General features: G+C 54.2%; 1 protein-coding gene across 3 annotated transcripts in view; it reads left to right on the top strand.

The window, feature by feature from the left end:
- The window catches only part of MGAT5B (alpha-1,6-mannosylglycoprotein 6-beta-N-acetylglucosaminyltransferase B), an 86,676-nt gene that overhangs the window by 50,791 nt on the left and 12,331 nt on the right, over positions 1-23,554 (top strand). For 2 of the 3 annotated variants that reach the window (XM_017525045.2, XM_017525044.1), the window contains 5 exons: positions 9,875-10,006; positions 11,470-11,603; positions 17,207-17,337; positions 17,891-17,896; positions 22,347-22,502. In XM_017525045.2, the coding sequence (XP_017380534.1) occupies positions 9,875-10,006; positions 11,470-11,603; positions 17,207-17,337; positions 17,891-17,896; positions 22,347-22,502 (559 nt within the window). Of the gene's footprint in view, positions 1-9,874; positions 10,007-11,469; positions 11,604-17,206; positions 17,338-17,890; positions 17,897-22,340; positions 22,503-23,554 lie in introns of all 3 variants that reach the window. The other variant, XM_037737237.1, reaches the window with a different exon arrangement.

Here is a 23,554-nt window from a genome sequence, read left to right as displayed (position 1 = left end):
CCCAGCTAATTTTTTGTAGTTTTAGTAGAGACGGGGTTTCACCATGTTGACCAGGATGGTCTCGATCTCTTGACCTCGTGATCCACCCGCCTCGGCCTCCCAAACCGGCCGGTTTCTATTTTATCTTTGATTTGGGAGGGGAGAGCATTTGCCGCAAGTCAGGTGGAGGCGGCGGGAGTCGTGAGGAGAGAGGAAGACAAGACTGAAGGACAACGTTCGGGCTCCACCAGGTTGTGACTTGTTATGCCTCAAGACAAAAAGGATTTCAAGCAAATATGGCCACATGTTAAGGCTTCGCAAGGCTGGGAAGTGGGAGCGTTGGAGCATTATATTATTTTCTATAATTTTCTGGATGCTTGAAATATTTTACAACTTGTAAGCACACAGCTTAGACAACGGGAGGGAAGAACCGCGTGTTGGCACCTAGACTTGTGAACGGTGGCTCTCCTGCATCCTCCTCCCCGTTCCAAGAGGAGGCACGAGAGGCCAGTGATGATGTGACACTAAAAGTCCCCCGGCCCCTCTCAGGTCTCCGTTTTCCTTCCCCTTCCTTCAGTTTCAAAGAGGCATTTTCATCTCCTGGCTGAGCGGGGAATGAGTGCAGGAACCATGCATCCCAGCTGAGACACTGGCAGCCGGACACTCAACCCAAAGGTGGTCAGAACCTTTCCCCGGGAAATTCAGACCTGGATGGCAGGAGACCTAGACAGCAGGCAAGGGGACAGAGAGGGAGCAGGCGCCAGCATGCCGACTGTGCTGGGGTCACGTTCAGTGTGGCCAGATGTCATGGAAGGTCGGAGGCTTCTGCTCCTGGGGTCTGGGGCTGCCCTGACCCCTGCCCTTCATCCCTCCTGGGGATCCAGGAGAGCCCCTCCTTGCAAGGGCCTCCTCTCCCCTCACTTTCCACGCTGCGCGGGTGCCACAGGGAGTCTGTTTCTTGCAAGTCAAGGCCCCCGGCCAAGTCTGACATTGACAATAAGCAGGACTAGTGGAGGCAGTGCCATGTTGCCTTTCCCAGCTCTGGCCTGGCCCATGTTGGGAGGGCTGCAAGGGAACACTCCTGGGAAGGATGGCGCTGGCTCTCATGAGAGGTCCGTGCAACCCAAGTGGAGTGGAGAGAACGTGGGGAGATAAGAAATGAGGAAGGCCAGCTCCTCTGCTCATACTTATAACCCCAGCACTTTGGGAGGCTGGGATTACAGGTGGAGCCCTTGAGCCTAGGAGTTCAAGACCCACCTGGGCAAGTGAAACCTCATCCTTACAATAAAAAATTCAAAAGAGAAACACAGGAGGAGAAGGGCTGGCATCTGGGTGCTCCTGAAGAAGGAAGGATTCATCCCTGGGGAGGAGGAACCAGGGCCTCTGTGAATCTCAGGGGTGGCGGGTTCTCGGGAAGGGAGACGAGGACCAGTGTCCTCCCTCCACCAATGACAGACCAAGAGAGTGTCTTGTCAGATGGTGGCTGGAAAGGAGGAAGGTGGCAGTGGGTGGGCTTTGGGAACTGTCTGTCAGGGAGACTGGGAGGAGCCAGCCACAGGAAGGGTCAAACTCAAGTGCTCCTGCCACTTGGAAATGAGGGCCAGGGCTGGTCTGGGGCCTTTTTATTCTGGGTGAAGCTGGCAGTAGCCCAGGATGGTACGGATAAACCCCTAGCACTCCTCCCGACTACAGTGTCAGATTTGAGTCAGCCTAGTGGCGCTGGGTCCAACGCCAGGTGGGAGGTTGCACTATGACTCAGTGGCCAATTAAATGCCTCCAGTCCGGGTTTAGTGCGAGGATTTCACACACCAGCCACCATTGCAAGTACACTGAGCACACGCGGGCGCGTGGCCCGGGAGTCGAGTGTGCTGACCGACGAGCCAGGCACGTTCGAACGTCCCTCGGAAGTCAGTTCCCCTGAAGTCAGTTCCTCTGCCATGTCTCGGGCCTCTGCAGGGACGTCCATGGCCATTTCTCGGCTGCCTCTGGCTTCACTTTCCTGTTGGGTCTTGGGGGTGTCTTCCCACAGCAGGCGTCATCTTGTCACCCCAGTCCAGCATACATCTGTTTATCACGTTGAAGGGTCAGCAGTTTCACTGTGGGCTGAGTCACTTGTCATAAGTGACTCCGTTTAGAGATATTTAGGATTGCAAAAACACTGTGCTATATCACCGCCTGCCCCTCAAACCAGAGTGGCTTTGATCACAGGAATACATTTTCCTGGGAACCAGACTGCTTTTTCCTCAGCAGCTCTGGAGCGGAGTGGGGGCCCTCGGTCGATATCCGAATCCGGGATGCAGCGGCTGCATCTTAGCGTTTGGCCCTCACCTCCCACAGAGACCGCGTTAGTGGGATTGACAGCAGATTCTTACCCCAAGGCCCATGCACGGGTTGGTTCTCAGCAAAGGTTGGTGGAACCGGATAGAGTAGCAAGAGCCGCTGACACCCAAGAATCACTGGAAGAACTGAACATAATCCCCGACACCGAGGCCCCAACCCAGAGCAAATAGAGGGACCCTTGGGGTGGCCTGGGCACCGGGAGCTAAAGCCTGGATGAGAAGACCTGGGTTTGGGCTCAGCGTTTACAGGCATTTGTTGTATAAACTGAGGCCTGTCTGTAAGGAGGAGGACTGGGAGCAGCCGGAGGGCCGAGTTCCCGTGCCTGTCCCTCTTCCCGAAGCAGAGCCGGCAGCCGGGGGGATGAGTGTGCGGCTTCCTCCAGCTCTCCTGGGAGCGCGGCCCTATTCTTAGCCCCGAGTTTGCTTACTAGGAAAGAACGCGGGGGGAGAAAGTTCCAGCTTTGGACGCCAGCCCCACGTTGGGTCTGCAGTGTTGATGATATGCTGTTTCCTTTTCAGAGGCCGCCCCAACGCCTTGCACCCCGTCCCCCGCCCCCATGCTTTGTGGTGGTTTCAGCTAAGGAGCACCCAGACTGTGCCCCCATCTGCCTTTCGACTCCCTTTTCCTCTGAGCCCCGAGGGGCCCCTGGCAGTTCTCAGCTGTGGCCCTGAACCCTCCAGGGCACAGGGTATGTGCTGGGGAGGTTCAAGGGCATCTGCCTTTTCAGGAGGTGAGAGCTGAGGGCAGGCCCATCCCAATGGCTCCATAAAGCAACTCTGGGCTGCTTCTATGGGTACAGGGAGGTCAGTCCATCCTGGAGAGGAAGAAAATGCTACAGGATGGTATAATTCTTTCCTCATTAGCGATACTAACCCCTAAAGCATCTCATTAGATGCCAGTTCAACCTCTGGGCTGCTTCTTTCTGCCCCCTGGCACTCTAGGGACCAGACAGTATCCTGCTCTGGTAGTCGGCCATCCTGGGTTGGGGGCCTGCCCATGACGCTCAGGAAACGGTCACTAGTCAGGCTTGGAGGATTTCAGGGCTCTGGGGAGACAGAAGGTCCCAGGCTGCCCCGACTGTATGTTCCCCTTGAGAGGCACCCAGTGAGGTTGTGAATCCTACCTGCACTTCAGCCCCTGGAGCCAAAGATCTCTGAGCACTTTGCAAGGATTCTTTTTAATTAGGTCCCTCCCACACAGAGAAGAGAGAGAGAATAGTTTGTTCCAGAATGCGAGCACTACCTGGAGAGATTATTTCTAGCCACAGACCAAAGGCACAGAGAGAAATAAAACCAGATAATTTTTAGCTTAGAAGAGACCATGGAGATTCGCCCGAGCACGTGTCCCACATGTGGAGGCGGACACCAGAGCAATGTGGTGGCTTGCGCAAGGCTACCCAGCAAATGCCTGCTGGAGCTCCTGCCCAGGAATATCTTTCATTGCCCCAGAATCCAGCATTTGAATTCCTAGCCGAGGGTTTCTTCTTTTGAGTGAAGGTTTATTTTTCTCCATCCTCAGCCCATCTCCCCATCCTCCTCTTTGATCTTTTAGCAAAGGGTGCCTGAGCCAGTCCTTCCCTGGGTATTTACTAAGCCCCTATGTTGTTGGTGGCCAGCTGGGAGTCACAGGCAGGTGGGGTGCGTGACAGCTGGAGAAGACGGGGCCTCAGCCCCTCTGGGAGGCAGAGTGCTTGCCACGGGAGCCAGGAATGTGGATGGGTTGACTTTTAAAAATTATTTTTAAATGATTCTTATTTTTAAGACTGGGTCTCACACACTCTGTTGCCCAGGCTAGAATGCAATGGTGTGATCACAGCTCATTACAGCCTCAACATCCCGGATTCAAATGATTCTCCCACCTCAGCCTCCTGAGTAGCTGGAATGACAGGTGCATGCCACCACACCTGGCTAATTTTTTGTATTTTTGGTAGAGAAGGAGTTTTTCCATGTCGTCCAGGCTGGTCTCAAACTGCTGGACTCAAGCAGTCCTCCCACCTAGGCCACCCAAAGTGCTGGGGTGCGAGGCGTGAGCCACTGTGCCGGGCTGGCTTTTTACAAAATTATAGTAAGACGCACATAACATAAAATGTGCTGCTGTAACCACTTTTAAGTACACAGTTCAGTGGCAAAGCACATTCACATTATTGTGCAACCATCACTGCCATCCACCTCCAGATCTCTTCTTGCAAAACTGAAGCTCTGCACCCGTGAAACACTAATTTCCTATTCCTCCTGGGAGAGGGTAGCTTTTTTGGATGGATTAATTTGTGCACAGTGCAAGCGCCGACTCTAACCAGGCGACCTGCAGAAATGCTCCATTCCCCTGGACCACCCTACCCCTACCCCTTTCATCTTGTGATTTAGACTCCTATTCACCTGGCCTGGGGACACTCAGCAATACGTTCTAACCAGCCAGTTTGGCAGTTCCACTCAATCTTCCCCGTCCTTCCCAAGCACCGGCTATTGGCTGTGGGCACACAGAGGGGTACACAGCAGATACGTTTCAAGTTCCTTCTGCCCCTGAGGTCCTCCCCCGGCACCCCCCATCTGTGGGGGCTGCCAAACCGTCCTCTGGACCCCACCCTGGACTGAGAGTCCAAGAGGAATGAGGACTTGGCCTCAGAGGTGCAGAAATGTCTGGGCAGGAAGGAGCGTTTCGCAGACTCAGCAGGAGTCGTGGAAATGTACAGCCCAGCCTCCCGGGCACCTTTGGTTGAAGGTTGTCGGGGGACAGCGTTTTCAATTCACGTCACTGCTCCAGCCAATCACTTAGCGTAAAATTGCCCATAAAAGTACACTTAAATGACAGGTGATAAAACCACAGCCTCCTCACCCGACAGCTGACCTCTCTGCTCTCCAGGGGCAAAGCTCAGGTTTCTTCTGACGAGAGGGATGAGGCCGCTGCAGACACCTCCAGGGACGTCCTGCCCTTCAGTGGAAAATCCTTGTTTTCCAGGGCTGGGGTCGGGTGGGCTTCTCCTTAACTCCTCCTGGTAAGGGATGCTGCTGCCGCTGGGCCGATTTGTCTCCCCCCTCTCCTTCCCGCTGTGATGTCCTTCGAGCCGTGTGGAGGGCCACTGGGCTCGGGTCCAGACCTATAGGCCAGTGACCAAGGCACCTGCACCCTCGAGTCCGTCACTCACCCACATTCTCTCTCCAGAGAGGCTTTTCTTGGCTAGCTGTTAAACATTTAAACCACTTCCTCCTGAGGGGCTCATCTCATTCACCACTTTGTGTATTCCTTCACGAACACAGCACACCTTGATTGGGTCAGGTCCTGTCCCTGGTCCTGATTTTTTTTTTTTTGTTTTTGAGATAGAGTCTCACTTTGTTGCCAGGGCTGGAGTGCAGTGGTGAGATCTTGGCTCACTGCAACCTCCGCCCCCCGGGTTCAAGCGATTCTCCTGCCTTAGCCTCCTGAGTAACTGGGATTACAGGCGCGCACCACCACACCTGGCTAATTTTTGTATTTTTGGTAGAGACGAGGTTTCACCATCTTGGCCAGGCTGGTCTTGAACTTCTAACCTCGTGATCCACCCGCCTCGGCCTCCCGAAGTTCTGGGATGACAGGCGTGAACCACCATGCCCAGCCCTGGTCCTGAATTTTAAAGACGACCTGACCCTGCCCTCAAAGGGGCCTCCAGGTGGGAATAGGTGACTTGGGACATTCACTAGGTGTGTCCCAGGTGTGGAGGGAGCATAGTGGGAGGGGTGTCTCAGGCAAGGCTTCCTGGAGGAGGCGATGTTTGAGTTAAGCATGCAGAGGTGAGAAGAGTCTTCTAAGCCCAGGGAATAGTTTCTGTGAAGGCAGGGAGTCGTCGCAAGAGAACCTTGGTCAGATCAGAGGGGAGGGTTTGGCTGGGACCACTTTGAAATTTCTGTGGCACCTGGCCTCACATGTGACAGGTATAGGAAGTGTGTGGTCTCACTTAGTCACATGCTGGTGAAAGCCACTGTCTTACTGTAGATTCCTTCTCCCCCATCCCTTTACGTTCCCCCTTTTTTTCTGGTTTAGTCAAGACTTTGACTTCGCATTGAGCAGGGGTGTGTACGGGGGATGCCATTGCCCAGAAAGATGCCCCTGCTCCTGCCCGGCTCTGGATCTGGGTGCCAAGGTTTAGGGTTGGTGCTAATGGGGTGAAGCCTAACTGCCAGCCTGGTCCCTGCACAAGGTGGGACTCAGCGGGGGTCCACCTTCTGCCCACTCCCACGCTCCCTCCACGCACACCCAGTGAGCCTGTGCTGGAGAGGCTGCTGCAGACCCTGAGGGGCACAGGGCGTGGCGAAGTTGCTCCCACAGGGGTTAGGTGGGGAAGTGCCCTTGAAGTCCTGGCTCAGAGGCAGTGGGAAGCCTCGGAAAGGGTCAAGACCCCGGGGAGACGTGACCAAGTTTCCACTGTAGAAAGACTCTGATCCCAGCTCTTCTCCTTCCTGGCTGTGTGACCTTGGGTAAGTTACTCAGCCTCTCTGTTTCCTAACAGAGATGCGAATGGGTCTGATCTGGTAGTTGCCAAGATGAAAGGAGTTGACGAATTAATAAGTTGAAAGCACATAGAATGATACCTGTGTCCAAAATGGTAGCCTTGAAGATGGCGAGGATGATGGATTCACCTTAGAACAGCAGCGTGGAGGTCTCCCAGGAGAGGGCTGTGACATGCTATAACCCCTCTGTCCTCAGTGGCCCTGGTGTCTGGGGCTAGGGTCAGGGTGTGGTCAGTGATGAGGCGATAAAAGGAAGCTCCCGGGACAGAGAGAGAAGATGCTGCTTTGAGACAACCCGAGGTCCATAGGGAAGGCAGCCAGGTTCCTAGTGCAGGCAGCAGCTTCTAGACCCACCTACGGTTTGTATTCTCAGGATTGTCTTAATTTTACTAGACCCAGATTCCATGTGGGAGGAGCAGCCACCCCCTTCCTGGTTTCTGCAAGGAAGGGGATAGAGGGAGCATCTTTGTGTCCTTTGGTGTGTGGTTCTCAATTGAGTCGGGGAGGTGAGGAAGAGAGGACTTCTGGGGCCCCAGGGCAAAAAAGTGAAGCTTCTTTCTGGGGCATCTGTTTTACTGGAAGCGTTTTGGGAGTGAGAAAGTCCATCCTTCAAAGAAAACAACGGGGTAGAATGCAGAATGTGTTGGACACTTAAACGTACCACCAAATATTTCATGAAGTCTCCAGGTTGTGGGAGCTGCTCCCTGGGAAGGCCCCAGACCCCTGGGGTCTGTGCTCCTTCTCCTTTGCTTTCTGGGTATTTCCACAAAAAAGCTGAAGAGGCAGGCTCTGCTTTAGAAGCCCTGGATCAGAGAGTCCCGTGTGACGTGCTGTCTGGGTTGGAAAGGAAGGTTAGAGGGATGGGGGAGGAGCCCTTGGCCATTTTTAAGGTTGTAAACAAGAAATGGGGGAGGAAACGGTTATTAGGTTTTTGAAACCCCCCCCCCACACTTAGCAGCAAAGGTTCTGTCATGGCGGGGAAGCTAGTGGGGGAACAGCTCAGGAGGCTGGTGGGGGCAGCAGCTGGAGTGGGGGCAAGGCCCAGAGAAAGCCCCTCCCCTCTTGCCGCCCTTCTCTGCAGGGCAAGGCCGACCTCTCATGGCTTAGTCCCTGTGCTGGCCGCTTCTCCCCACCTCTTTCCATCACAGCGCTGCCGGCAGGTGACCAGAAACGTCATTGACAGGGCACCACTTTGGACGGTGTGCTAACGGGGCAGGGTGCACGGTCCCCTCCCTGAGCTTCTGAGCAGGCACAAAGTGAGCATGAGCCTTTTGGGCCAGTACTTTTCCACCTGGCCTGAATGGCTTCAAGGAGCGCAGACACAGCCAAGGAAACTGATCAATCCTGGCCCCTTGCCGCTAATGAGCAGGTGACCTTGTCAAAGCTCATCACCTCCCCAGCCTGACTCTGCTTATCACGTGGGTCCCCGAAGGTGTTCCTTAGTAGGAGGTGTCTTGGGCCTCTTGCAGAGCTGGCAGCTGAACCCCAAATCCTGGGGAGGTGGGTTTCCCCAGGAGATGGGGCCCCGCGGCCTGGCTGCTTCACCATCTGGGTTGGGAGCAAAGGATGGTCACATCCAGTCCCATGAGGTGTCGTGCCCACCAAGAGCTGTTGAGAGACGAAGAGGAAGACAGGGCATGTGGCCTTCTCTGCTTGGGCAACCCCCTCTGCCCTCCCTCCACCGATGGGCCCCTCCTCAGTACGCCTCCCCTGGGCCTCAGCACATGCTGTTCAGATCTCTGCTCCAGCATCCCCAGGTGCGCACGCCTCACATGGCTCGTGCTCCTGGGGCTGGGGCCACGTTCCACATTGTCTCTGATGTGGGCACAGGGCCTGGCACCCAACATGCGCTCAAGAAACATTTGTTCAAGAGAATTATCCTGAGGACACGGTGGGGAGGGGGTGTTTGGGGAGCTGGCACCTGGCCGGGTTCTGCAAGCATACTGAGCCCCCGGCTGTCGTCCTCCGGTGGAGTGGGGAAGGGAACGTGGAAGGGCCATCTCTGCAGAGGAAGGCGTGTCCCCCCTGACTCAGGGGCTCAGCACAGACCTAAATGAACGAACAAGAGAGCGAATGCCTTGTCATCCCCTGCAGGGGAGAAGCCGAGGTTGTGGAGTTGGAATAAACAGGGTCTCCTGGTGGGAGGAGCTGGCTTGTGTGGATGCTGGCAGGGGGTTTGTGGGGAGAGGAGTTTAAATTGGCAGCTGTGCTTGCCAGAACAGGGGGCTTCGAGCCCTTCTCCAGGGAGGCGGGCTGAGCAGATGTGGGGATTCTAGAGGAAGCCATGGGGTGTGGTCACGCCCTTCCACGTCCTCCTGTCCATGCCCCTGGAACCGGGGTCCTGGGGAGGTCCAGCAGGGGGAGATGACCCAGCAGCTCCAGCCGGACAGAATGCCAGATGGCAGGAGGGCACCACCCCTCCTCTGGCCGAGCTGCTGCTTCCAGGTTACCAGAGGCAACCTTGTCCCAGATGAAAACCTGCTTGTAAGGGACCCGGCAGGAAGGGGCAGGCAGATCCCCTGGTCCAGTCCAAGACTCCGAGCCTGTGCGGTCCCTAGAGTGGGGAACAGGTGACCAGTGGCTTGGAGGAGCTCGTGGCCTCAGCCAGCCCTGTGTGTCAGGAGCTCAGTCAGGACTGTAAGACTGCACTCTTCTGAGGCAGGAGGCTTGGGGCCCTTAGGTCCAGGCAAACGTGGAGCCGCACTGAGGACTGCAGCAGCATCCACGGCGTCTGTGAAAGTTAGAGAAAACTTTCTGCCTCTCCGGGCAGCCACAGCCCTGTGGGAACACATCTGTGGCTAAATGACAAAAGCTGCCCCTTCCTCCTGGCAGGTAGCCCAGGCTGGGTTCATGGGAGCCCACGCTGACCTCAGTCCCACTTGCCCTTCTCTGGATTGCCTTGTGCAGTGAGAAACCTACACCACTGTCCAGGGCCATCCTGCTCACTTCCTTTCTGAGAGTCTGTGCTAAGCTCTCTGTACTTTTACAGTTCATCCTGGGCTGTAAGGAACTGGGGCAGCTGGTTGGGCAGGTGGATTTCTTGGAGCCCAGACTCTGAAGGGCTCTTCTCTCAGTAACTTAGGGGTGCCGCCAGGCCGGGGGAGCTGCCCGCTCACCATACCCCTGCCCTTTGACCTCATCTACACCGACTACCATGGCCTGCAGCAGATGAAGCAGCACATGGGACTCTCCTTCAAGAAGTACCGGTGAGAGCGTGACCGGAGGGTGGTAACGTGATCCGCATGCCAGGGAGAAGGCTCCTCCTTCATGCCTGCCCCCACGGCCCCACTCTGCCAACTGGGCCCAAGTGGGAGAACGTACTGTCCTGCATTCTGCCCTCTGCCCTTCCCCTCCTCTGCCACTTCCATGTCTGCCCCTGGCCCAGGGAGGTGCTCCATCGCCCCTCTGCTGCATGGAGGCGGGGGGCAGGGATCCGGGGTAATCGACATGGAGTGGAGCCAAGGAATTGGAGAGAGGGGTATAAGGGAACGGGACAGTAACCAGGGCTGTGACCCTGCTGTGGGGACCGTGGGGTGGGGAGGGTTGCTTGGCACTCCCCTCCCCTCCTCCATCCCACCCCATCTCCGTCTGGAGGAAGGCCAAGGCCATTGCTCCCTGTCTCACTGCAGCCAGTGGGATGCGGGGATTCATTTGGCACAGAGAGCCCTGCTATTGATTACGTGTGCTCCAGCCCCACGGACGATCCCACATGATTTTATTAGGGAAAAAAGTGACAGGCGGTGTTATTGCTTTTATTATTAATGCGAGTTCTCTATGCACTCTCGTTCTCTCTCCCAACCCGGGCCCTTCCCCTGGGGGAACAGTGCCGACCTCAGCACTCTGCAGACAATTCTGCATCACCAGGAAGGACGCTGGGGTGAGGAGCTCCTGGCAGGGCCTCTGAGTCTTAGTGCCTTTTTCCAGGTGCCTCTTCCAGGGCGTAGAGTGGGCAGACGCAGGTGGCTCTGGGCTGTGGCCCATTAAGAGTGGCCTTGGAGTTCGTCAGGCCCTGTGGTTGGCTAATCCACAGGGACAAGGCCTCTCTGGGTTTTGAACTTGGGTCTCCACCCCTGGAGGCAGCAGAGGGAGAAGGACGCTGTGGAGTAGAGCCTCTGCCCAGCTGCACAGTCTACCCTGCAGGGACCAGCCTTGCAGAGGAGGCTCAGAGGCGCCGCCCTCCCAAAGACAGCCCGTGGACAGTGGGGGGACCCTGCCTGTTGCATCCTGGCCCTCTAGGCCAGGCACATCCAGGGCTGTCAGGCTCCCGAGGAGAGGGGCTATGGACTCCCTGTCCAGGCAGGGGCAAGTTGTATAGATGACCCTGGGGACTACAGAGAGGGACCCCCCCTCTCCAAGCAGTGCCTCCCTTCTGGGTGGCAGTAATGACTACAGTTCCTGCGTACTAACCCGGACCATGGGCCAGGAGCTTCCCTACAAGCCTGAGACAACTGGGCTGTTGTTTTTCCCACCTGACAGATGGGGCAGCACAGAGAGGCGAAGGCACTTGCCTGTGGTCACACAGCGAGGCGGTGTCTGAGCCCAAGTGCTAATACTGCGCTACCCTGACCCGGCCACTGGCTGGTGGCAGCGCTCGTGGCTGGGGCAGCTCCAGCCCAGGGACACGCAGGGAGGTTGCAGACCCTGGTTCTTGGTCCCTGGGGTGGGGCAGGTGCCGAATCAGGGTCATCGATACCTTCGGGACGGAACCCGCTTACAACCACGAGGAGTACGCCACGCTGCACGGCTACCGGACCAACTGGGGCTACTGGAACCTCAACCCCAAGCAGTTCATGACCATGTTCCGTGAGTGCCCCACAGGGCAGGGGTGGGGTCGGGGTCAGGGGTCCTCCTTGGGGTTCTCAGAGGTGACACGAGAGGCGGCCAGGGCCTTGCTTCTCCCCCTCTTTCCTTCTCCGGCCAGTGGGGTTGGTGGGGCCCACCGAGCATCGCCTTCTCCCGTTCCGCAAGCGTGTGAACCAGGAAGGAAGCCTCTGGTGCTATTTGGGGAGCAGGAAGCATGGAGCGGGTGTCTGGGGTGGGGTGACCTCCCCAACTCCAGTGGGTGTAGCCTTCACCCTCCAGGAGGGCCGTTGAGCACAAAGTTCCAGAACACAGGGGGCTCCGCAGCCTTCCAGAAAGACAGGCATTCCAGATTAGGCTGGAGAACTTCCCTGGGTGGAAAGGAACAGGCAGGCAGTGGGAACAGATGCAGAAAGAACTGGAAGGTTCTGGAAATGCAGGAGCGGGCTTGGATCCCAGGGCTCCAGGCAAGGAACGTGAGTGGAGCTGGGCTTTAGCTGTTTGTTTGAGACAGGCTCTCGCTCTGTTGCCCAGGTTGGAATGCAGTGGTGTGATCCCCTCGGCTCACTGCAGCCTCCACCTCCTGGGCTCAAGGGATCCTTCTGCCTCAGCCTCCCAAGTAGCTGGCATTACAGCCATCCTCCACCACACCTTGCTAATTTTTATATTTTTTTGTAGAGACAGGGTTTCACCATGTTGCCTGGGCTGGCGTCGAATTCCAGAGCTCAAGCGGTCTGCCCTCGTAGGCCTCCCAAAGTGCCGGGATTACTGGCACGAGCCACCACGCCCAGGGCTTCAGCTGTTTTTAATGAGACTCTAAAGTGTATACACACACTGACCTACCCTGTGAAACGCAGCTCCCTGAAAACAATTTCACCTTTTCTTGACAATCGGGGGTCAGTTCTCTGCCTCCCGGGCATGTGGGCCTGCTCTTCCTGACGCAGAGGTGTGCGGAGCTGTGCCCCCTCCTCCTGCCTGGCCGCGCCGTGCTCTTCCACCTTGTCGGGAGGCTCCTGCCTGTCACTTTTCTTTTTTTTCCCCATTTATTTATTTTATTGCATTTTAGGTTTTGGGGTACATGTGAAGAACATGCAAAATTGTTGCATAGGTACACACGTGGCAGTGTGATTTGCTGCCTTCCTCCCCATCACCTACATCTGGCATTTCTCCACATGCTATCTCTCCCCAGCTCCCCACCCCCCACCGTCCCTCCCCTATTTCCTGTCACTTTTAATTGTTGTCAGCACATCTGCCTCCAGCAGCATCTCGAGGGTGGCTCTTTGAAGGCTCCGGGCCAGAAAGCTAGATAAGCACCCTTGTTAGGACTGTATCTATTAAATTAAGAGCAACGTAGACTCTGAGCGGAGTCCTGAGGGACTTGCTTGTGAGTAAAGCGTATGGTTTTTATTTAGCCTGTCAAATTCGTGGCATCTCTTTTGGGTGCTTGGCATATTCTTTTTTCTGACTCTCCAGACTCTGCGATGTATTAGAGGCAGATGCGATTTTTGAATAAATAAGTAACGGCTTCATGGAATCCCAGAAGGTTGGGAAAGTGGGAAGGCTCCTGGGTCTCATGCAGTCCAGATGAGAAAACTGAGGCTCAGAGAGGGAGAACGCGAAGCCTGAGGTCACACAGCTCAGTGGGGACCAGACTCCTTCCGCAGGGCCCCTTTCAAGAGTGCATGAGACTTCTCAGCTTGGGGTAGAGCAAGCATAGGGAGCAGGTTTCTGGAGAGAAAGGAAATGGGGAGTGGAAATAGAGGTGGAGAGGAAATGGTGGTGCTCGAAGCTGTGGAAGAGGAAAAGCTATGGAGTTGAGAGGCTTGGTTACCCTTAGAAGGGAAGCAGTCAGGCCAGGCACAGTGGCTCACACCTGTAATCCCAACACTTTGGGAGGCTGAGGCGAGCGGATCATGAGGTCAGGAGTTCAAGACCAGCCTGGCCAAACATGGTGAAACCCCCATCTCTACTAAAAATACAAAAATTAGCCGGACATGGTGGTGGGCACACTAATCTCAGCTACTCGGGAGACTGAGGCAGGACAATAGGTTGAATACAGGAGGTGGAGGTTGCAGTGAGCTGAGATTGTGCCACTGCACTCCAGCCTGGTGTCTGGCGACAGAGCAAGACTCTGTCTCAAAAAAAAAAAATAAAATAAATAAAATAAAAAGAGGTGTCTGCAATAACCTGCTCTGAGAAAATTAGGACTTGTCCCAGGGTGCAGCCCACTGGATGTGGATTTCCAGACCTGGCAAACTCCTACTCATCCTCCAAAACTCCAAGTCAGATGTCTCCTCTTTTTGCCATCACTTTCACTGATCCCCTCATCTCCTAATCCGGGCAGAATGTATTGCCTCTTTGCCTCTATTTTTATAATTCTTAAACTTAACTCTGTTAAAGCATATGTTGAAGTGTGCTAGAGTTATTTGCTTATACATTTATTTCCCCTGATAGATTACGAGCCACTTAAAAAGGGGCTGCTAATTGGTTTATCTTAATCTTTCTGGAGCCAACCTAGGTCCTCAGAGAACATTAAATTGATTGAATAAATCAAACAAAGTAAGGACAAAAGGGAAGAGGGAGGCTGGCCGGTTTTAATGACGCTGAGTGTTCCCATCTAGCTGGCTGATTTCCCCAGGGAGCTTACTTGGGGGGCTGCCACCTCTCCTGGCCTTACCCTCTCTCTGCCCCCAGGAGCTCTTGGCTTAATGGTCCTGTTATTTTAATTGGTTGCAATACTTCCCTGTCCCCTCCCACTGGTTTAGCTAATTGTGTTCTGAATCTGTTTCTTCTGGTGGAGTTGGTGGAATGAAGGCAGCTTAGTGAAGGATTCTTCGGCTGCAAAGCGTGGTGGAACAGGAGAGAGGGCTGGGGGGCAGCCTCAGAGGAACCGGAGGGGAGGGGGAGGGGAGGGGGAGGGGGAGGGTGGCTGCAGGACGGGTAAACAGGTCGGCCAGGGGCTGCTTTGCCTGATGTGAGCGGAGCCTCCTGAGGCAGGGGAGCTGTCCTGGCCCTGACTACCCACAGAAAGAACTCCAGGCCTCCCGGGCTCCCCCCGACCCTCCTGAAGCTCTAGAGAGATCGTTTTGTTCTGTCGCTGGATTTTCAGACCCAAGAATCTGTGAGCTTTGGGGGCGCTTACACAGGAAACCGTCATCTCTTCTAAGCTGTACCAGATGTTGATTACTACGTCTTGTGGGCCTTGAGGGGTGGGTGGAAATACTACATTAGATCTACACATTTGATTAAAACATGCATCCCAATTGGAGAGACATTCAAACGTGGGAAATGTGCATTTGAAATGAAGAGATAGGGTATTTAGAATCAAGGCTGTTGCGGGAATCAAGGCTGGGCGGCTGCTCCCAGCCACCTCACTCGCCATAGCCCCTCCCATGCAGGAAGGTAGATTAAATATAATTGGATTCAATAAATGGCTTATTCGGGATCCTGGTGCGCAGAAGGCAGGGCTCGTGTGGCTTGCAGGTTCTCAGCTGTCATGCTCCTCCCCTCCCTGGCGGATGGAGCTTAGCAGTCACTGCACTCCACAGATGGCCATGGCATTGGAATACGAAATCAAACAGGTTCCCTGGCCCTGGTGGGTGGGGTCCTGGGGACAAATGAGTCAAATGGCAAGGAAGTCCCATAGCAATCCCTGCTTTAACAGAGACCTAACCGCCGCTGCAGATGGGGCCACAAAGGGAGGCACAGTGCACCCCAGAGAAGGCTTCTGGGAGGAGTTGTCATGTGAGAGGGGCCCCGAAGGCTGAGTAGGATTTCCTCATCCCAGACAAGGGAGGAGGGCAGTGCAGGCTGAGGCCCGGAGCTGGGAGAGGGAGGCTGCCTCCTCCATCTTATCCGCCTTTGTCCAGCATTCGCTCAACCAGCCCAGGCTCTGTTTGAGGTGCTGGGGGCACACAAGTGAACAAAACAGAACCATTGCCCACAGGGAGCTTCTATTCTGACAATTATTATTATTATTGTTATTTTTGGAGATGGAGTCTTGCTCTGTCGCCCAGGCTGGAGTGTAGCGGCGTGTTCTCGGCTCACTGAAACCTCCACCTCCCGGGTTCAAGCGATTCTCGTGCCTCAGCCTCCTGAGTGGCTGGGATTACAGCCGTGTGCCGTCACACCCGGCTAATTTTTGTATTTTTAGTAGAGATGGGGTTTCGCCATGTTGGCCAGGCTGGTCTTGAACTCCTGACCTCAGGTGATCCACCTACCTCAGCCTCCCGAAGTGCTGGGATTACAGGTGTGAGCCACGGCGCCCGGCCTATTCTGACAATTATACATGAACAGATAAGCATATAATCTTATGTCTGGTCGGTAAGTGCTGTGATGAAAAATAGAGCTGTTGAGGAGACGGCGAGTGACCAGGGTCAGGACGGACCTCTCACCGGCCCACGAGCACAGGTCTGTCTGGGGAGGGGCTGCGTCCAGCAGGGCTCTGGGTGGGCTGGATGGTCACAGGTGCAGTGGGAGGGGAAAGAAGGCAGGGCCTGGAGATTGTCGGGCGGACTTTGGCGTGTGGGGTTTTGTGTGGAGGTGGAAACTGATATGGCCTAGATTCAAAAGGATCATTTCAGAGAAAAGACTGTCCTGAGAGAGCCACAGGAACGGGGAGGCAGCTGTCAGGGTGGTCCCAGTGACAGCCGATGTGGCCTGGGCCAGGGTGCAGTCATGGAGAAGGCAGAGAAAGTTCCTCCTGGGATGACGGAGGCTGCCGATGGGCGCAGGCGGAGGGAAAAGAGGAGTCAGAGGCGCAGCCAAAGCTTGGGGCTCCAGGGACTGAGGAGGGCAGAGTCTCTGCTGGGTCGCCCAGAGCCTCGGCCTCAGTTTCCTTACCTGAAAACAAACAGGGGGACTTGATGACCTCTTAGGTTGCTGCTGCTCCTTCCTTCCTTCCTTCTTCTTCCTCCTCCTCCTCCCCTTCCTCCCCCCTCTCTTCTTTTTCATCTTGTCTTCTTCTCCTTCTCCCTCTTTTTCCTTCCTCTTATCCCTCCCCCTACCTTCCCCTCCCCCATCTTCCTCCTCCTCTCCTCTTCTTCCTTCCTCTTCCTCTTCTTCTTTCTCTTCTTCATCATCATCATCTTCTTCCTTCTCCTCCTTTTTTCTTCTTGCACAGGGTCTCTCTGTGCCCAGGCTGGAGCGCAGTGGTGCCGTCATAGCTCACTGCAGCCTTGAACTAGTGGGCTCAGGTGATTCTCCCACCTCGGCCTCTCACGTGTCTGGGACTACAGGCACATGCCACCATGCCTGGCTAATTTTTGCATTTTTAAATAGAGACAGGGTCTCACTATGTTGCCCAGGCTGGCCTCAAACTCCTGGGCTCAAGGGATCCTCCCACCTCAGCCTCCCAAAGTTCTGGAGTTACAGGAGTGAGTCACCATGCCAGGCCTAGGTTTACTTCTGCTCTGAGCTTTGTGGCAGTCTCTGGGAAGGGGCCACCCAGGCCAGGGCACTGATTACACTCTCCCCAGCTGCTCCTAAGGCCCGCCCCCTTTCCCACCCTTGCCAGAAGAGGACCTCTTGGGCAGCGCAGTCCAGGGAGGCCAGGGGCGGCCATTGCTTGTTTGGTGACCCAATTCCTTTTGCGCGGTTGGGCTTAGCTCACACCCCCGACAACTCCTTCATGGGCTTCGTGTCCGAGGAACTCAACGAGACAGAGAAGCAGCTCATCAAAGGTGGCAAAGCCAGCAACATGGCCGTGGTGTATGGCAAGGAGGCAAGCATCTGGAAGGTGAGGCCTGCCCCTGCTCGCAGGAAGCACCCGCCAGCCTAGCACAGGCCCCGCCCAGCACAGCACCCCCCCGCCCCCCCAGGTCCCTTATCTCCTCCTTCCAGGATGTGGCGCCCACCTCCTGCCCCTGCATGCTGGAAATGTCTCCCAGGAACAGTTCACGACAAAACATTCCTAACTGCCATTTAAAGACACCCAGCCTGGAGGCTGACAGCTTGTCCTCCGGTAATAAATGATTCCTTCATTGAGGACTGTGACTAAATCTTCCACCCTCCCAAGGAACACATCAATAAACAATGTAAACCCAGCAAGGGTGTGGTGGGTTGGCGGGGGCGTGCGGGGGTCAGGCTAGACTTGGGGGTTCTGTGGGATGAGAGGCAGAGAGAAGCAGGAGAGGCTTAGAGACTAGAACCCCATCTTCAGGGTTGGGGGTCCCCAGAGAGGAGCTGCCTGCATGGGGTGTTGTCTGCGAATCATCACTAACCTCTCTTTCTCTCTCTCTCTCTCTCTCTCTCTCTCTCTCTTCCCTGTGCTCCCCCTGGCCATGAGGCAGCTCCAGGTACGGAAAACGCTTGCCGCCTGCCCCCTCTGCCTTCTGCTCCCTTCCCCTCTCCAGCAGCCGCTCCAGGGGTCTCTCCTCTCGATGTTCCCCTGACTCAGGCTCTCTGGAGCTGTGGCTCCTGTGGATGGACCAAGGTGGGGAGGAGGGTGATGGGGACAGCAGGGTCCAGGAGCCATCTTTCCTGGCTCCTCTGTGAGGGGAGGCAGGTCCCTGGAGGTCAAGGTCCTGCTTGGCATGGCCACCGGACGGCTCCTGGGGAGTGAGAGGGACCAGCTTTGGATGGGTCATTGCATCAGGCAGGTGGCATGAGGTCAAGGTTAATAATGAGGAGACTGTCAGGGGAAGCCCCTTCACCCTACATCAGGCCTGTTACATGATTGCTGTATTTAACCAGTCTCACAACTGCACTGGTTAGGATTAGATCCAGCTGTCGAAGGAAAACTCCAAAGGTAACTGTGATTTAAACAAGTTGGAAGTATATTTTCTTTCCTGCTTGCAAATTCCAGAAGTTGGGAAGGCTGGTGTGGCGTTCCCGGGGGTCTTCTGACCTTGACCCGATGTGTTTAGTTTCCACCCCAGCCTTGCCTCAGGGTTCCAGTGGGCCACAGCCATTCAAGTCATTACCTCTGCATCCCAGCCACCAAGGAGAAGGACACGGCAGCGCAGGGCACCCTGTTTAGGGTCATTCTTTCCCACACTGCTCTTCAGCTCCATCTTGGCCACAGGGCCATGCCGACTTCCAGGGGACACTGGGTGGCTTTATTTCCAGGCAGCTCAGTTCAGTGTGCCCACCCCAGTTCCGGGTTCTATGACTGAGGAGGGAGGAGAGAAGGAGGACTCGGCGGTGGGGGGGATCTCACAGTCTGGGCTGCATCCACCCAAGAGGCTGCTGTTCGCTGAGAGCTTGCTTTGTGCCAGGCATTGCACGAAGGGCTCACGTGAGTCTCTTATTTAACCTTCACACCATGAGGTAGGTACTGCATGTGATCACGCCCACTCTGCACATGAGGACCCCAGGGCGCAGTGAGTTGGAAGGTGACCCATAGCTGGTAAGCGCAGAGCTCATGTTCCAGCCTGCATCAATCTAAGTCCAGAGCAGAGTGCTTGACCTTAACTCTACACTCTCCCCAGCGTTACGAAGCCTCTGCTGAGATATCAGCGCTCACTGTGGGGTGTGAGGGGGGCGCTGGGAGGTGAGGCTCCCCATGCTGATTGCCACAGCTGCAGAGAAGCCTGGGAGGATGTGGACACTGGGTGCTGGGGAAGAGGGCAGAGTCGGAGGGTCGCGGAACTCACGGAATCTACTTTTATCAGAAAATGCTATTAAGAAACTGGCCCAAGAGAATGAGAGGTTATGAAGTCTGGGAAGAGAAAGGTTTTATCTCTAGCGCTGGAAATTCTGTGATAGCCCGAGGCAACGCTGTTCAGCTAGAGACCTCAAAGAAGCTGCTTCCAAAAAAAGACATCTTTGCTCTGGTATTTGTAACCAAAGGAAGTCAGAGGTGGCTGGATGAAGAGAAAAATGAAAGCATCCTGGGAGAGATGCCGTCCAGAGTTCAGGGGACCAGGTGGCTGAGAAGCAGAGGAGGAAGGAGGGAAGATGGGAGGTCATTTATCATCCTTACGGGGAAAGGGAGCTGGGGACCCAGGGTGAGGCGTTGGGTGATTTTTGTGCTAAGCAGGTCTGTCTTATTCTGCATTCCCCAGAAAGTGGAGCCTGAGGCTAAGGCCTGGGTGCTATTTTAGTAGATTGTAGTCCCAGGTCTCGAGGAGGGGTGGGGGTGAGGGACCAAGGGAATGAAACAGGAAGGAGGGAAAGGCGACTGGTTCAGGCCCAGGGCAAACCCACCCTCATCCCTGGAGAAAATGATCCAGACTCTCAGAGAGTCATTTGAGTGAGCTAGGTGGAACTTTTCAATCTGTAGGTGGCAACCCATGGAAAAGTTGTGAAAGCAACTCAGGGAGTCTTGACTAGCCTTTTTGGTTCATGTACAATTTTTTGTAGAAGCATATGCTTTCATTTCTCCTTGGGTAAATGCCTAAGAATATAATGGCTGTTTAATACTGTAGAAGTATGTTTAACTTTTTTTTTTAAGTTGTCATGCCATTTTATAGTCCTACCAGCAATGTAGGAGGCTTTAAATTATTTCACAAATGCATCTGTGCTTGGCATGGTCAGTCTCGTAAATTTCAGCCATTCTGACAGGCTTGGAATGGTGTCTTCTTGTGGTTTAAGTTGACATTTTCCTCATGACTAATGATGAAGACATTTTTGTGTGTTTCTCTGTCTTCCATATATCTTTTTTGTGATGTGTCGTTTTAAAAAGTTTTGCCTATTGGAAATATTAGGTTGTTTATTTTCTTACTACGGAGTTTTTAGAGTTCTTTTTTTTTTTTTTTTTGACAGAGTTTCACTCTTGTTACCCAGGCTGGAGTGCAATGGCGCGATCTCGGCTCACCGCAACCTCCGCCTCCTAGGTTCAGGCAATTCTCCTGCCTCAGCCTCCTGAGTAGCTGGGATTACAGGCACGCACCACCATGCCCAGCTAATTTTTTGTAGTTTTAGTAGAGACGGGGTTTCACCCTGTTGACCAGGATGGTCTCGATCTCTTGACCTCGTGATCCACCCGCCTCGGCCTCCCAAAGTGCTGGGATTACAGGCGTGAGCCACCGCGCCCGGCTAGAGTTCTTTATATATTCTGGATCCAGGTCTTGTATCAAATATATGCTTTATAAATATTTTCTTCCAGTCTGTGGCTTGTCTCTCTCTGTCTCTCTACATATACATGCACACGTGTGTGTGTGTGTGTGTGTGTGTGTGTGTGTGTGTGTGTGTGTGTATGGAGAGAGAGAGAGAGAGAGAAAGTCTCCCTATGTTGTCTACTCTGGTCACAAACACCTGGGCTCAAGCAGCCTCCTGCTTCAGCCTCTCAAAGTGCTGGGATTACAGGCATGAGCCACTGCACCCAGCCTTGTCTTTCGCTTAACAGTGTCTTTCAAAGAGCAAAAGTTCTTCATTTTAATGAAGTCCAGTGTTTTCTTTTATCGATTGTGCTTTTGGTATTGCATTCAAGAAATCTTTGTCTAACACAAGGTCACAAAGATTTTTTTCCTATTTTTTTTGTGTAAGTTTTATAGTTTTAGGTTTTATATTTAAGTCTGTGATCCATTTTGCATTAACTTCTGCATATAATAAGTGTAAAGTTCTTTCACTTTTTTGTGTATAGATATCGTGTTTCATGACCATTTATTGATGAAACTATCCTTCCTCCACTGAAATGTTTTGCACCTTTGTCGAAAATCAGTTGACCATACGGTGTGTGGGTCTATTTCAGGAGTCTCTATTCTGTTCCATTGATCTGCGTGTCTATCTTGATGCCAATACCACACTGTCTGGTCTACTGTAGCTTTATAATAAGTCTTGACATCGGTAATAGAAGTCTGCTAACAGTGTTCTTTTTCAAAGTTGTCTGTTCCAGCTCCTTTGCATTTCCAAATGAGTTTTAGAATCAGTTTGTCAATTTCTACCAAAACAAAAACCAAAACCAAAAAGTCTACTGGGGATTTGATTGGGATTTCAATGGTTATTTTGTTTTTGAGTTCTGGAAAATGAATATGAAAAATCGTAGGATAATTTAAGGTCCAGGATGCCCCTATTTTATTCCAGACAGAATTTACTTTTACTCTGGGCTTGCAGCTGGGGGCCCTAGCAATCTCGGATCACCTTAATCCATATAGTGATTGAGACAAAATGGATTCAGCCCCCGCAAGGATGGGTCTAGCTCTGTTTCCTCCTTTTTTTCAGGGTAGAATTCCCCTGAGTTCTAATCCCAAATATGGAGCTTCCATCAGAGGTCCCCCACCTTTGATGAAAGAAGGAATGGAGATAAGGTGTATGGACGGGTAGATGATGGGCAGTTGGACGAACGGATGGGTGAATGGGTGAGTGGAGGGATGTGTGAGAGGGATGGATGGGTGAATGGATGGATGGCTGGGTGAACAAATGGAGTGATGGGCAGATGGATGAATGGATGGTGGGAGGATGGATGGATAGGATGGATGTGTGTGAGACAGATGGATGAATGATCTGGACTACAGAGAGCTCCGCAGCTCCTCTGAGAAGCTTAGAGGTCATTAGGGGTTCAGGGGAGGCCAAGTGGCCTCCCCTGAATCCATTTAAGTATTGGTCTCCATAGGGTTCCTTTGGAAAGAAAACAGCTTCGTGGCTAAAAGTAATCTGGAAGCTTCTGCTCTAGTCCAATCTCTGCAACTCACAGATTTTGGGAGCCAGAGAGGGGAGGGGCCTTTTCCAGGGTCCCACAACCAGTTAATGGCCAACCTGAGACTGGGCCCACATCTTCTGACTTCCAGATCAAGGCGTCTCCTCGACTGACTTTGCCTCCTGTGGTTCGCATGAGGCTCCCATCTCCCCCTCTTCTTTTTCCAGGGGAAGGAGAAGTTCCTGGGCATCTTGAATAAATACATGGAGATTCATGGCACCGTGTACTACGAGAGCCAGCGGCCCCCCGAGGTGCCAGCCTTCGTGAAGAACCACGGCCTCCTACCGCAGCCCGAATTTCAGCAGCTGCTGCGCAAGGCCAAGGTGAGCTCCCATCCCCTGCACCATTCTCACACCTGCTGGCTGCAGACACTGAGGTCACCACCCATGCCTGCCACCCCAGCGTGCTCTGCTGCCCTGAGCCCCACATCTGGCCAGAGCCCAGGAGCAGAGATGAGGGTGCCCACCAGGCAGGAGAGGCCCTATAGAGAAGGGGACCTGGGCAGGGCCGGCAGAGCAGCAGAGCCGTGGCTCAGTGGTGGGGAAGTGGAGTTGGGCTCCCACCCACCCCCTTGCAGTAGCAGTCCAGCCAAATGGACTCCTGGGTCAGGCCTAGCTTTGGAGACACTGAGCCGGGGTGGTTGGGTGGGTGGAGAGAGGGCTCCTGGCTAGAGTGCCCTTGAGCCACTACTTCTGAGTGACTGCTTCAGGGGCCCCTGACCTGTACTCCTGGAGCGCAATTGGCATAGTGGGCAAAACCCTGACTGGGCCCTGGAGAGTCTCCAGCCAGCTTCTAGGCACCCCCTACCTCTTTTTTATGAGACAGGGTCTTGCCATGTCACCCACGCTGGAGTGCAGTGGTGCAATCAGGGCTCACTGCAACCTTGTACTCTGAGGCTCATGCAGTCCCCTCGCCTCAGCCTGCTGAGTAGCTGGAAACACTGGCATACACCACCGCACCTGGCTAGTTTTTAACTTTTTTGTAGAGATGGTGTCTTCCTACTCTGCCCAGTCTAGTGTCGAGCTCCTGGGCTCAAGCGACCCTACCACCTCGGCCTCTCAAAGTGATGGGATTACAGACCTGAGCCACTGCACCTGGCCCCAGGCCCTCTCTTGATCTCATCATGGCTTCTTTCCCAAGGGATCTTGTGTGTGTGTGTGTGTGTGTGTGCGCGCGTCTGTGTGTGTGTGTGTGTGTGTGTGTGTGTGTGTGTGTCTGTGTGTGTGATTTTCTTTAATCTGCATAACAATCTTACGTGGAGGGCACTATTACTATTCCATAATGTGTTAGTGTGAGACGGTTGTGTGTGTGTGTCTGTGTGTGTGTGTGTGTGTCGTAGGCCCATTGTGGCCTGAAGGACGACTTGCCTTCTAGT

The sequence above is a fragment of the Cebus imitator genome, unplaced genomic scaffold (assembly GCF_001604975.1).
Source record: "Cebus imitator isolate Cc_AM_T3 unplaced genomic scaffold, Cebus_imitator-1.0 Scaffold36, whole genome shotgun sequence".
Lineage (NCBI taxonomy): Eukaryota > Metazoa > Chordata > Mammalia > Primates > Cebidae > Cebus > Cebus imitator.
Note: the sequence above shows the minus strand (reverse complement) of the source record. Positions and strands in the feature narration are given on the sequence as shown.